At 47.2% G+C, this 14,721-nt stretch overlaps 1 protein-coding gene across 2 annotated transcripts in view; it reads right to left on the reverse strand.

Moving 5' to 3' along the window:
• LOC115530779 (protocadherin-15) overlaps positions 1-14,721 on the reverse strand; it is a 227,544-nt gene that overhangs the window by 170,068 nt on the left and 42,755 nt on the right. For both annotated transcript variants that reach the window (XM_030339520.1, XM_030339518.1), the window contains exons 5-9: positions 9,707-9,867; positions 9,188-9,340; positions 5,491-5,610; positions 5,149-5,259; positions 1,150-1,320 (exon numbers count right to left, since the gene is read on the reverse strand). In XM_030339520.1, the coding sequence (XP_030195380.1) occupies positions 1,150-1,320; positions 5,149-5,259; positions 5,491-5,610; positions 9,188-9,340; positions 9,707-9,867 (716 nt within the window). The remainder of the gene's footprint in view (positions 1-1,149; positions 1,321-5,148; positions 5,260-5,490; positions 5,611-9,187; positions 9,341-9,706; positions 9,868-14,721) is intronic.

Genomic DNA, 14,721 nt, shown 5'->3' on the forward strand with positions numbered 1-14,721 from the left:
GCATCAGAGAATCTAATTGGATTAGCAATCTCTGCTCACAGACCACCACCATCATCTCCCCCTCCAGGTGCATGGCTGGGTCAGGGTGGGGCCATCTGTGCCTCCGTCATAAACCATACACTGCTTAGCACACGCCGCTTACTCCAACTCAAACCCTCGAGGTTTAAAGGAGATTTACCTGTGTGTGTGTGTGTGTGTGTGTGTGTGTGTGTGTGTGTGTGTGTGTGTGTGTGTGTGTGTTTCTGTGTCTGTGTCTGTGTCTGTGTGTGTGTGTGTGTGAGCGAGAAAGTGTGCTTGTTTGCATCTTTGGGTATTCTTGGATGTGTGTGGGTGTGTGTGTGTGTGTGTATGTATGTGTGCATTCTTCATTTGCGTATCACACAATTGGGGCTGAGTTGTGAACCGCTGAAGCACGCTGTACGTGCGTTTCATAGATTAAGGCCGGTACCACAACATACATGTGGAGACGAGAGACGAGATGCTGATCTTTAAAGTAACGACTTGATAATAGGATACGGGGGGGGTCAGGGGTTAGCAAGGCCGTTCTGTTCCTCCGCATTCACACACACAAATACACTGACAAAACGTACACAGACATGTACACACCCACACATTTTCGACCACAAGTATGCAAATATAGATGTAAACAAGCAAATTTTCCTTCTCTTTCTCTCTCACACACACACACACACACACACACACACACACAGACAGACACATGCGCAGATACAAAGACACAATTTCTGTCTCTTTCGCACACACAGTTCTAAACAAACAAGCACAGACATCAGCTCTCTCTGCCTCTCCCCCCCCCACACACACACACACACCCAAGCACACAAATATAGATGTAAACAAGCACATTTTCCTACCCCTGTCTCTCACACACTCTTACATACACATATACATGCGCACACACAAAGACAAATTTCTTTCTCTTTCACAGAGAGATCCAAACACACGCACAGACACATACACATTCGCACAAAAAAAAGACACAATTTCTGTCTATTTCACACACAGTTCCAATCACACACACAGACACAAACTCTCTCGCTTACCCGCACACACAAACACACACACACACACACACACACACACACACACAAACTAACATTCACACGTTTCCCTGCTCACCAAACCACGTACGGGGTGGGTGAGCTCCAGGACGTTGGCCCGGTAGGTGAGGGGGCTGCAGTCGCGGGTGTGGCCCACCAGGGTGCAGGGCAGGAACATCGGCCCCATGTCGTCCCCGTCCAGCACGTCCACCGTCAGGGTGGTGGTGGCCGTCCGCCGGGGGCTGGGGGAGGGGGCGCGGTCCTGGAGGGAGGGAAGGGTGAGGGATGGGGTGAGGGATGGAGGTGGGTGAGTGTGCGGGAGAGCAGAGGAGCGTCCGGGTGGCGGATCAATGGAGAGATGGATGGATCGAGGGAGAGAGGGAGGAAGGTAGGGTGGGTGGGGGGGAGAGGGAGAGAGGGAGGATGGGTGGGGGGGGGGGGAGAGGGAGAGGGAGAGGATGGGTGCGTGGGAGAAGAAGAGATGGAGGGGGTTAAGGGGTCGGACAGAGAAAAGGGAGGGTGGAGTATGGGTTGATGAAGAGGAGGGTTAGGGATGTATGGAGGGAGGAGGGGAGGGTTTGACAGGAAGGAGGGATGGGGAGATCGAGGTGGGGGGGGGTGAAAAGGTTTGGAGAAGAGAGGAGGGGGCGGGATGAATAAGAAAGTAAATTAGAACAATGGAAGGAGTGAGAAAGGGCGAAATAGAGATTCAGAAACCCAGGTAAAGTTACTGCTGTACGTTGCTGTTTCCATCTCTCCGATCAATTAAACCTATGACCCGTGAACAGCTGACAGTTCCAATCATCCCCGGTATCCATCCACACATCAAAGACGAACAAACCGATCTATTCAGTGACTCAGGTCTATGCCATTATTCTCATTAATACAGTCCAATATCACACTGCCATTTGTACTTGAATAAAGAAAGATAACGCCATCTCCTGCTTTTCTTCTTCTCAAAGCTCTGAAAGGTGTGAGAGCTGTGGGAGCTGTCGGACGATGTAGCCAGCACGCACAATTAGCAAGCACAATTACAAAAGATCCTCCTGTGCAAAAATCGAAAATTATATTAATAATTTCCATCACAAGATGGAAAGAAAATAGTTTTAGGAAGAGGGCCTTTAAGGGGGCTTAACCTTTTTCAGGGGGAGCTTAAGCCCCAGGTGATCTGAACCCCTACGGGAGGGTCACCAAACCACTACAACCAGGTTGATTAGGGCAATTGGGTTCGATATTTCCAAATGAGCAGGAGTCAGATAAAGCATATAAAGCATCTGTGCAAAATCTCCTTCTACCATCTCAAAAACATCGCCAAGCTCCGCCCCACTTTAACCCTGCCAGATGCTGAGAAGCTCGTCCACGCCTTCATCTCCTCAAGACTGGACTACTGCAATTCACTGTTCACTGGGATCACTGGCAGGAACATCCAAAAGCTGCAGTACATCCAGAACAGCGCTGCCAGGATCCTGATGAGAGTCAGGAAATACAACCACATAACCCCAATTTTACACTCACTAAACTGTGTAAAATTGGCTCCTTGGCTCATCCCGCTGGCTCCTTGTCTCATCCCGCGTTGACTACAAATTCCCCCTACTCACCCATCAATGCATAAACGGTCATGCCCCCCCTTACCTGCAAGAACTCATCACTCCCCAAACATCAACCCGCCCCCTCAGATCCAATAACAGTCTGTCCCTGCAGATCCCAAACACCAGGCTACGCACCATGGGCGACCGGGCCTTCGCCGCAGCAGCCCCTCGACTGTGGAACAGCCTCCCGGACCACTTAAGGGCAACACAGACACTAGACTGTTTTAAGACTGGCCTAAAACATTTTTTAAAAAAATGTATACATTTTCTTAAACCGTCCTTCTGTCCTTTAGCACTCTGAGATTCTGCTTAGAATGAAGAGTGCTCAACAAATAAAATGAATTATTATTATTATTTATTAGATGTAGAAATGGTTACTACATTATTGTTGTTCTGTGTACCATATTTGTTTACAGAGTTCTGTTCCTTTTTTCCCCAACCTGGGCTATTATATTGTATGTATACACCTTCCTTCAGATGCAGTAAAATAAAATGTTTCGGCCCATCACTCTTTGCTGTCAATAGTTCTTGACATGCCCTTCCCAAAGTCCAATTCCTGGTGTTTTGTTGAGAGGATGCGGGGAGTACATTCACAGTTAAACCTCCTTTGCAGGGTTTACTCATCATTCAACGTCAATAAACCACAGGGCTTTCAGTTAGGGAAACGCCTATCGAGGAAACCGCTGTAAACCAGATATAACTCGCAGAACAATAGCGCTGTCAGTGAATATGTTGGACAGTTATTTATTGGCCCAAATAGACGTTGAAATGTGGAGTTGCTAATTTGAACAAATGAGTTAAAACAGGAATACTTACCCGATGGCTTTGAAACCTTGCGCATGTCGACCATGTGAGTTAATTATACAACTAAAAGCTTTTATTTCGATAGGTTCAAATCCTGTTATCTTTGCTTTTTCTTTTCATTAATGCATTCACCCATCCGCCTCAAACATATCTTTCTGTTGCATGAATAAATGCCTTATCCGTCCGACCCTGATTGTCTTAGACATCAAACTGGTTAACTAGACTCTGAGTGAAGCAGTTTGATGTTAGGTTTTGTTAGGTGGGGATAAACACATCTGTTGGACTCCAGTGACGCTGGAGGGACAACACATTAATAATACCCAGAGCGTTAGCAGCACAGGGAGCAGGAGCTAGTGCCAGAGTCCCAGAGGGCTGCTTCTGCAGCGATGAGACATTTCCTGACAATAAAACATACAAACACAACAGCATAGCAGCACCCTGGGCTATAGACGGTCAAATCCGATATCCAATGTGGTTGCGCTTGTGTCTAGGTGTGTGCACAGTCCCATTTTCTGTTTTATGTATATTTGTGCCTGTATTCCTGTGTGTATGCCTGTGTGTGTGTGTGCGGTCGTGTGCGTCTGCGTGTGCGTGTGTGTGTGTGTGTGTGTGTGTGTGTGCGCAAACAGGCCCATTTGCTGTTTTATGTTGCTCGTGCATGTATATTTGTGCCTGTATTTATTCCTGTGTGCGTGCGTGCGGATGCTGATGCGTGTACGCGTGCGTATGCGCTGAGAAGGGGGCTAGCATGATTCAGCCGCCACTTCCATCTCCCTGTATGTAAATAGTGGCCAGCTACTACATTATGTTAAACTAACTACAGACTAACGGCTGTGCTCCACCACAGCCCCCAAGCCTCCTGTTTAATGAGCGTTTTGTCAGCTTTGGGATTGGACTGGGGAGCGCTGTGGTAATAACCCAGCAAAAGGCACTCCACAGCCTGCGTGGCGACCCATCCGAAGGCTCCGTCCGAGCAAAAATACATACTGCAATTATATGATTGAATGGCCCTGTGGAGCATATATAATGGCACGTCGATGTGATACTAATGGCGACACAATGAGGCATCAGGGTTTACAGGTAGGACACAGAGGGAGGGACCCAAACGCTGAAATGGAGCAGCGACAATTCAACCGTTAAGAACCTTGACCGTCGTAAGAACCGCCCAATTCAACGCATGTACCCTAACCTAGATTTCTGAAAACGTTGTTTAAGAACCGGTGCAGCGAACAAACACATTAACGTCTGCTCATTACGAAAAGGCCACTTCAAAAATAATGAATAAAACAAGATCAAAACATCATTACTACCAAAGACATTCACCCTCATCGTATGTTGTACGTCCTGGCACTTAACGCAATTATTGTATGAAGTACTTCCTGGCACGAAAAAATAGTACTTAGTTGTGTAGCATCTTATCCTATGGGTATGGGCTAACCTAGCAATTGTAAGTGCTTGGCACTTGGTTCTATGAACATCCTCACTGTACCGACAGCGATATACAGTATATAGTGTACATATTGTTGTTTCTCTTTCTTCTGACAAATGTACTTACTGTAAGTCGCTTTTGATAAAAGCATCTGCTAAATGACGTGAATGTAAATGTAGAATTCCTATGTAGCTGTACTTGAGATGGAGGCTGTCATGGCGATGTGACGTTCAAGTGCTACTGAGGGGGGGGGGGGCTCCAGACTCACGTTGGCCTGGATGATGACCAGGTAGCGGGTGCTCTCCTCGTAGTTCAGCCTCTCCCTCAGGACCACCGAGCCCGCCAGAGTCAGGGGGATGTCAAAGGTACGGTTGGCCGTCTGAAACCCCCCAACACAGACACGCACACAGACACACATAAACAGCCACACACACATGCACGCATGCAAACGCACACACAGATTATAAGTGAGAGATAGACAGATGGACAGAAAGATGACAGACACACATACAGACAGACAGACAGACAGACAGACAGACAGACAGACAGACAGACAGACAGACAGACAGACAGACAGACAGACAGACAGACAGACAGACATGTATCTTACCGGGTCAATGGGGTTGTACTGGATGGTGTACTCTATCTGTCCATTGGGTCCGTCATCGATGTCCGTCGCTCCATTGTTCCCCCAGAAACCAGAGAAGATGGTGGTTCCTACTGGGGTCAGCTGGGAACACAGTGAGACGAACACATCAGCCTGTCTGTCTGTCGATCGGCCTGTCTGTCTGTCTGCAGGCTGTCTGCCAGTGGACCTGTCCATCTGCCTGCTTCCATCTGTCTTTCTGATCACTCTCCACCTGACATCTATTACCACACCTCACTCCTTCTGATTCAACGGTCAGTCTTGTGTGCAATCGTGCTCATTCATATTTAAATCCTACCCAACCCGCCCCCAGCCTTCCCCAGTGTTGACTGAACAGCGTGTCTGGAGTCAGCTTAATATCAGCTTCCATCAGGGGAGAATCGCATCATTTTCTATTTTATATTAGTAACTCATTCTGTGGTGTGACTGCTGGCGACCCGTGTAGGATTGGATCGCCCACGGAGGAAACACGTCTTAGTAGGTTTATTACGGTGCGTCTCGGGAACGCCAGTGGCTGTCCTCCAGCAGGAACCCGGGAATAATACGGGAACAGATAATGAGACGCAAGGCGCCGCTTTGAGCTCGTTAGAAAAGAGAGAGAGAGAGAGAGAGAGAGAGAGAGAGAGAGAGAGAGAGAGAGAGAGAGAGAGAGAGAGAGAGAGAGAGAGAGAGAGAGAGACAGACGGACGGACGGACGGACGGACAGACAGATTGAGATGTGAAGTGATTATGAATTTAAAGGTAGAATGAAAGAAAGAAATTATAGAGGAGAACCAGAGACAGCGACAGAGAGAGGTTAAGACATTCTGGGAGAACCAAAGATACATAACTATATCTCTACCTTCCTTTATCTACAGTATCTATAGCTCGAGGAAGGTCGAGAGATAGAGGACGTCAGAGAGAGAGAGAGAGAGAAAGAGGTCATAAGAAGGCAGACAAGGGGAAATAGGGAGAGAGATACAGAGTGTGCTAGAGGGATGAAGAGAGGTTGGAAAAGTCAGAGAAAATAAGATAGAAAGATATGGCGAGAGAGAGATACAGGGAGAGAGATAGAGATACGGAGAAAGATATGCAGAGAGAATCAGGGAGAGAATGAAAAAGAGGATAAAAAGTTGATGAACAGATTGTGGCTGACAGCTTTTGGACGAGTGCGCGATAAGGACTTTGCCGGCAGCGACAAGCACCTGAACAACACACCTCCACTCCCACAAGACCCCAGCTCCACTCCTCCCCGCTAGTGCCAGCACTAACCACGGCGCTGGCAGCTAGTGAGACAGCTCTGTCAGCCGCTGTGAGGCGTCACTAGCTGCTTCAGGCCCCAGGATGCTACCGACACCCTTTCTGATTCCCACACTGACTGAAACACAGGTAATGCATTTGGGGGAGGGGGGGGGGGCTGACATTATTTGTTAAAGATCCCATATCATGCTTTTTTTAGGATGAATAACTGCATTTGGGGGTACCACTAGAATACGGTTACATGCCTCTATGTTAGAAATACGCCTTTTTATTCTCAGACTGCTTATTTCTACAAAACCAATTTCAGCATCTTTCGAAAACACTCGAAAGATGCAGCCCGGTCTGCTGTGATTGGTCGGCACGCCCAAGAAGTTCATCGCGGGTAGCCGGGAGCCGCAACTTCTGCACTTCAGCCCCACCCACTGCACGTGACGCATCACACTGTTACGGCAGTAATGTTTGAGTGAAAACAAGCTGTTTTACGCGTTTATTGAGGGGCATCCTTGGTGGGAGACTTTAAACATTTATACTGAGGTCATATAAGTCTATGGCAAAGGGAAAAGTCTAAAAAGTATTATATCACCCCTTTAAATGCTTTTATGTGGTTTTCTGCTGTACCGCAAGGACAGACATTTCAGTATAAGTTACCTCACTATGACCTTCCCCAGCCCTGTTTCTTTGTAGTGCAGCGTCATGTCTCATCTGAGGTACAAACTGCTTTTGTGGGCACACTCTACACCACTCGTCTGCCACCCATGTACAACCCACACCCTGGATTTCCTCCGACATCGGTTCTGGTGGGCCACCATGGACGCGGACAGCCAGAAGAGGGTCCTCCAACCGGTCACGGCCTGCTCCATCCCCTGCCTGTACCCAGCCGTCCTCGGGCTCACATGTCCTTGACCTTCGTCACTGGTCTTCCCCCATCCCAGGGGGAAGACCATTCTCACCATCATCACCATCGATTGGTTCTCCAGGACCACCCACTTCCTGGCCCTACCTAAGCTTCCCCATTGCTTGACAGCTGACATTCTGGATCTCCACATTATCCGTCTACGTGGCATCCACTACAGCCATCGTCTCTGACAGAGGGCCCCAGTTTATATCCCGTGTTTGGCGAGCATTCTGCGCAGCACTGGGAGCCACCGACGACCTCTCTTAGGGGTCCGTTGGTATACCACCGTAAACCAACGGACCATCGGAGAGGGCTGACCAGGAGATGGAGGCAGTGCTCGGGTGCATTACCAACGCTAACTCGACTCTTCGAGATCCCAGCTCCCGTGGGTGGAGTTTGCACATAATTCACTCGACAACCCTTCCACTAGTCTAGGCTCGAAGGCGCCAGTGTTGGTGTACTTGGACCAAGCAACACGTGAAAGTTTGCTGTACAATGCACCCAGAGTTAGAGGGTCTGGCTCCTGTCTAAGGACCTTTCATTGAAAGGGACTTCCCAGATACTCGGCCCGAATATGTTGGTGTATTTGTGATTGAGTGCAAAGCCTGTGTCGACCAGCCCTCTGTCTCCCCCTTTGAAAGCCCCTCCTCAACCCAGGCTCATTGATAATCACCCTGCTCTCACAGTCCAGCGACTGCTAGACGTGCATCGTTGAGGATGGGTATTCCAGTACCTCCCGGACTGGGAGGAGGGCTATGGACCGGAGGAAGGATCATGGATCTCCCGGAGACAAATCCTGGAACCATCCCTCATCTGGGACTTTAATAAACAACACTCCCCCCCCCCCCCCCCCCCCCCCACCCCCACACACACACACTCTGCATTCCATCTCAAAATTGCTAACAATATTTTTTTTTTCTTGCCCTCTGGGGTGCTAGGGAGAGGTGGTCTCATAAATATATGGCCTGTGAAGCCCTTTGAGACTGTAACTGTGATAAAGGGCTATACAAATACAATTGAATTGAATTGATCACCCATCCAGTTGTAAGTGTACGCCAGGTGGTGTCCATAGAGGGAGGGGTACTGTTACGCCGCCCACTCCTGCGTCTTAGCGTCACTGTCTCGCACTATCTAGTAACGTCGTCCGTTCATCTCCCTTTCTGTCCACAAACCTGCCAGCCATCTACTTCATCAGCACACAGTGTATCAACCCCCGGTTTCCAGACACTGTCTGCTAGATCGTAGTTTAAGATTGGCCATCAGTATTAGGCCCCAGCCTGTCCAACCCCCTCACATGTCTGACTACCCGCCTGCCCCTCGCTGAGTCCTGTCTGTCCCTGCCTTTACTTATTTGTTGGCCTCAGTAAACTCCTTTATTATTTACTCTCTGTGTCCATGGTGAGCATCTGTTGAGCATCTTCGTGTGTGTGTGTGTGTGTGTGTGTGTGTGTGTGTGTGCGTGCGTGCGTGCGTGCGTGCGTGCGTGCGTGCGTGCGTGCGTGCGTGCGTGCGTGCGTGCGTGTGTACCTCATTGACGGAGACGTAGTAGCGTGGCTGCTGGAAGCTGGGCACGTTGTCGTTGCGGTCGCGCACCACGATGCGGACCTCATGCAGGATCACTGTGCCAAGCGCGTTAGTACACTGCACCTGCACCACCAGGGATTGGATGGCGGAGGGGGGCTGGGGACGGAAACACACAGGGTTAGACAGTCGGATGGATAGAGGGACAGACTAACAGATAGAGAGATAGATGGATAGATCACGGTCTCCATTTAGACGGACAGACTAGGAATACGAACAAACAGACGTACGGACAGACAGATCGAAAGAATAGGAATACGAACAGATAGTCGTACAGACAGACCAAGAGAAAGATAGATAGACAGAGGTAAGATAGATGGATGCATAGAGACGCACAGACATGCCGGCAAACAGACGCAGGACGATGAAGGACAGGTAGCTAGACAGACAGACGAATAGACAGACATACATTAAGACAGACCGGTAGACAGACAGGCAGAGGATGCTGTGCTGTGATTGGCTTACGTCTCGGTCCAGCACGCGGCCGGTGCTGTTGAGGTACAGGGCCTGCCGGCCGGGGTCCAGGATCACCCAGTGCTCCCCGTTGTCCCTCAGAGACAGGGAGATGGTCTGGCCCGGCCCCTCCGCCACGCCGTTGATCTGCAGGTTCTCCACCAACACCGTGCCTGGAAGAGGACGTGAAGGTGGCGTCATGACACTGATGACATCATTACGTTGATTCACCGTGGGATTAAAATGGCTGTTTTTTTCTCAAGTGTTCACTTCAACAGTGACGTTGTTCGCCTGTTCAACAATGTGTGGCAAAAGAAATTCTAAGTTATAAAAGTTTCTTCTTCTATAGCGTAAATTTGTTGGTTGTGATGATAACTTGTGGAAGTGGACCAGTTTAACTTTCAAACCAATGGTATTGTGTCGACTCCTCCGGGGTCGCACAGGGGATCCTGGGAGTTGCTGTTATGAGAAAGCTATTTTGTCGTCCTTATTTGTTACTAGGTTAAGTGTGGTTAATGGGTTCGGGGTGTTATTTAGTTGTGTGTTGTTCAATGTTAACGTTTATCGTTGCCACCACTGTCACTGACTATGACATGTTTGTTCATTGGTTGTGCTGTTTTCTTGTGCGTTGTAGTCGTGCGGTGTATGGGACGCAGAGCTAGTTGCTTTTTCTTATAGGCCTATGCAGTCCATCTCTGAACTCTGCTTTAGTCCTCAGGCAGTAGGTCTGTCAGTGCGTTTAAATGCAGATTCATTATCGGATAAAGAAACGAATAAGACCTCAACCAGACTTTTGAAATGCATGTAAACACCTTTACCCGATATACTTCGGACCGAGATCGGTACATGAACAGACAAGCGAGATCGGATAAGAAAACCTAGATAACTCGATCATAGTCCGGTTTCTACCTGCATGTAAACCCGCGTCGGAGGATTTAGCGTTTTGCGCATGCTCGACATCTTGCGGCCGGGGGACATGAGCCGGAAGTAGAAGGAGATGGTAGTCGTGTTGTTGTCGCCATAGACATATAAACAATTCTTATTTCTTTATAAATATAAATATTTAATTATTTCTTATATGTTTATGGTTGTCGCCGTCGGAAAATGAGGAGGATGGAGGAAGCCGGTGTCATGCCATTTCCCCCCACAAAGTGAAACCCCCTATCATCATCAACATGTATTCAAATCAGTACACACTACGCTTCGATTTCAAACAAGGCTGAATTAAAAGTACGTTTTCCTAAACGTTGGTCATCAACAAGGTTGTAAGGTAGTAACTTCGGGCACAACTGTCAAAATAAACGTTTTTTTCTTCTGACGTGTATACGATCTTGATTCATTCATTGCGCCGCGACCGAACTGACGGGGATATTCTCTGATATTATGAATCTTAAAGACCTTAGACTGCGTTGGGTTCTCCTTCTCTGGTACTTTCACGACAAAGACTCGTAGTGGGGGTTACCTCTGCCATGGTGGAGAAGGAATTTGGAGGAAGGAATTTTGGCTTGGACTCTGAAGTCAAGATTAAAACGATACTTGGAGGAGAAAGGGATTGTTGCCGTATGCGGGTCAGTTCACTTCGGTTCCTTGTCGTTTCTCCGACGCTACATTGTTCCTACCTCTCCGGCAACGGAGCAGTCGGAGGAGTCCAGGCGGAGGAGTCCGCAAACGACCGAGAGGTTGGAACAATGTAGCGTCGGAGAAACGACATGGAACCGAAGTGAACTGACAGCTGCCTAAAAAATCCTCCTCGAATGCCGCCTGTGTTTGTTGTTGCGGGGGCGTAGAGGTCAACCAGAATTGGCTCTATAACCACTTGTTGAAAGGGTAACAGCGCCATCTAGGGTAGCGGATTCAGCCATGCTCCGGCCATGCTCCGGCCATTATCCGATCTAAAGGCCATGTACGTTCGGATAATTGACGCGGTCCGTTCGAGTAGCAAAATCTGTATAAGGCTTAATCCGATCTAGCTGTCCCATGTAAACGCACTGAGTTTTTCCATCCACTGACCTGGTCCAGAAGGATCAAGTTTCAACTAGTACCTCGTGATGGCCTTTTTACCCGCAATAATCAATTATCTTATATTCCAATTAACCCGTCCGGATTCAAACACAGGTACATAATCCGGACGTCACCGGGACTCTTACATCTTAACATCTCACCCAGAATCCGAATAACACTGATCCAAAATGTTTGAACTTTTTTCACACGACCAAAAAATATATGAGTGTTTAGTGTTCAACTGTTCTCATTGTCTCCTAAAGAGCTGCTTTCTATCCATTAAGTTTTTCCATCTGAATTCCCGCCATTTTTTGGTACTAGTCGAAGTGCGTTGGGTTTTCGGTGTGGTATACCAGTCACTCATTGACAGTACAGTGTTCAAATCCAATTCCAAGTCTGTTTTTACACCTAGTGTTCTTCTCTCAATTAAGTTTTGTAAACCCCTGTACAGTTAAGAAACATTTTTTTAGGGTGTTTGTTGATATGAACTTGTCAGAACTCCAATCACTTAATTACCATCTATTGATATTCTTTTTTGAATTTCTGTGTCATAAAAATGTCAAAGTTGTAAGTACCTAAACGTATCCCTGTTTTCCAGGTTAAACTCCGTTTTTTGTTTTTCAAATGTTTTAAACATTTCTAACTCTACAAGTGTAAAAAAAAAAAGCTGTTATTCCTTATTTGGTCCATTGAGCAAAAGAACCATTCGTTTCTCCAGTTCTAAAGGGGAAGGCCAAATCAAAAATTTACTGTCCCCAGATAGTTTCTTTTTTTGCCAACCTCATTCCATATGCCAAGTGTTCCTTCTTAAATTAAGTTTTCACCTTTTGGATCTGAATATTCTGGACCACCTAGCCTAGTCTGAGGAGGAGCCTGATATATATTTAACTCAATGTCCTTCCACCTGGCTTGATATTCTTGGGAGCACCAGTAAACAATGAATCTGATTTGAGCAGCATACTAATATTCTCGAAGATCTTGCAGTGCAAGGCCCCCAATTTCCTTGTCTAATTGGAGTGTCTTGAATCTTATCCTTGGCCTACCTCCTGCCCAAATAAACCGAGATATCAGTTTATCACAAGCTGTAAATTGGGATTCAGGGACACTACCTGGAAGTGATAGAAATTGGACCAACAACAACCTCGGCATCAAATTCATTTTAACTGTTTCAATTCTAATCAACCACCTCGCTATGTCCCTTTTTATATCCTACCATTTATATTACTATGGTCTATTTCGTTTATTTTGTTGATGTCCTGAGTTATTAACACTCACAGATATTTTCTAAATTTAGCTTCCCACTTATGTCTGTCTGATTGCATTACTTTACTAAGTTTGAGTAATGTTGAGTTTGGATCCTTGAGATAGGTGATAATATTATCTTCAAAAAGTCCCATAATATGTTCATCTGTTGCTATGGTGATTCCTGTCAGCTCTTTATTTTGTGGAATGGCCTGAGCGAGAGGTTCTAGGCTATAAACTGCAAACAGGGTGGGGCTAAGGCAGTATCCCTGGCGAGTCCCAAACAGCTTCGAGCTGTCAGTCAAAGGGCCATTGATCTTAATTCTGACTGATGGATTGCTATAAAGGGATTGTATGCAACTGACAACATTACCACTGAAGCCGAGCCCCTCAAGCGCCCTGTACAGAAAAGGCCAGCTAAACCAGTCAAAAGCTTTCAGTGTCAATTTGACTTCAGTGAATGAAGTTAAAACTTGATCATTTATGACTTATATCATTAGGAAATAATGAGGGCACAAAGACTACTAAACAAATATTATTGTTGACAACTTCTATTCGTGTTTATTTATACCCACCCGCAGGTATAATAAATAAAATAACACAGATGGTTAACCCAATCCCACATTGTCCTCAATTACCGCAACTTGGAAGACAAGAACAAAACCAAAAACAAATTAAAAAATGTATGACATAGAAATTCACGTACGAATAAAGGGAGAGAGATATAAGGAGATGGCGAGAAAAAAAACAATACAATGAGATCTGGTTTGGTCCACTAACTACTGTCCAAGCTGCTCCAGGGCTCGTTCAACAGTGACTCTGCCTGCACTCGCTTCCTAAATCGCTTCCTAAAACTTTGAACCACAACCTGCTTCGGAATGGTTTTGACGGGATTGAACATACACCCAGAGAGCCTCTGTTGGTTGGAATGTACATACACCCAGAGAGCCTGTCTGGAGGTGGGAATGGAAATACACCCAGAGAGCCTGAGGTTGGAATTTGCCCAGATCATCAATAAGCAAGTTCACCTTTAATGACAGTGAAGCTGTCTCTACACTGCTCCTTTCCTCCTGCTCCATCGCTAACTGCTACTGCTCCACCGCTAACTGCTACTGCTCCACTGCTAACTGCTACTGCTCCAGCGCTAACTGCTACTGCTCCACGCTAACTGCTACTGCTCCACCGCTAACTGCTACTGCTCCAGCGCTAACTGCTACTGCTCCAGCGCTAACTGCTACTGCTCCACCGCAAACTGCTACTGCTCCACCGCTAACTGCTACTGCTACTGCTCCACCGCTAACTGCTACTGCTCCACCGCTAACTGCTACTGCTCCAGCGCTAACTGCTACTGCTCCACCGCTAACTGCTACTGCTCCACCACTAACTGCTACTGCTCATCTCGTCGAAGGCATAGCAAATGTGCAACACGAGGAAGGTGGAAAAAGAAGGATCAGATCAGACCAGAATAGACCGGAACAGACACGGGAATACGATGTTGAAGAAGACAATTTCCACCAATGAGAGAAACGATTCCCCTTTTGGAACAACGAGAGAAAGGTTTTTTTTGTGTGGCATTTGTAGAGACTGTGAGTTTGAGTCCCTACTGGTTCCAGATGAGCTGGTTGAAATAGGATTAGAACCACCAGGAACAGAGTATGTACGCTCCGAGCAGTTCTGTCGTTTGGGTGTTTTGGGAAGGTGGGAGAAAACAAAGAAGACATCACACAGCCGGCCATGCTTTTCCAGCGCTCATGTTTGATTCATGTTGTGATTTCTTCATGTTG

This window comes from Gadus morhua, chromosome 18 (assembly GCF_902167405.1).
Source record: "Gadus morhua chromosome 18, gadMor3.0, whole genome shotgun sequence".
In the NCBI taxonomy this organism is placed as follows: Eukaryota; Metazoa; Chordata; class Actinopteri; order Gadiformes; family Gadidae; genus Gadus; species Gadus morhua.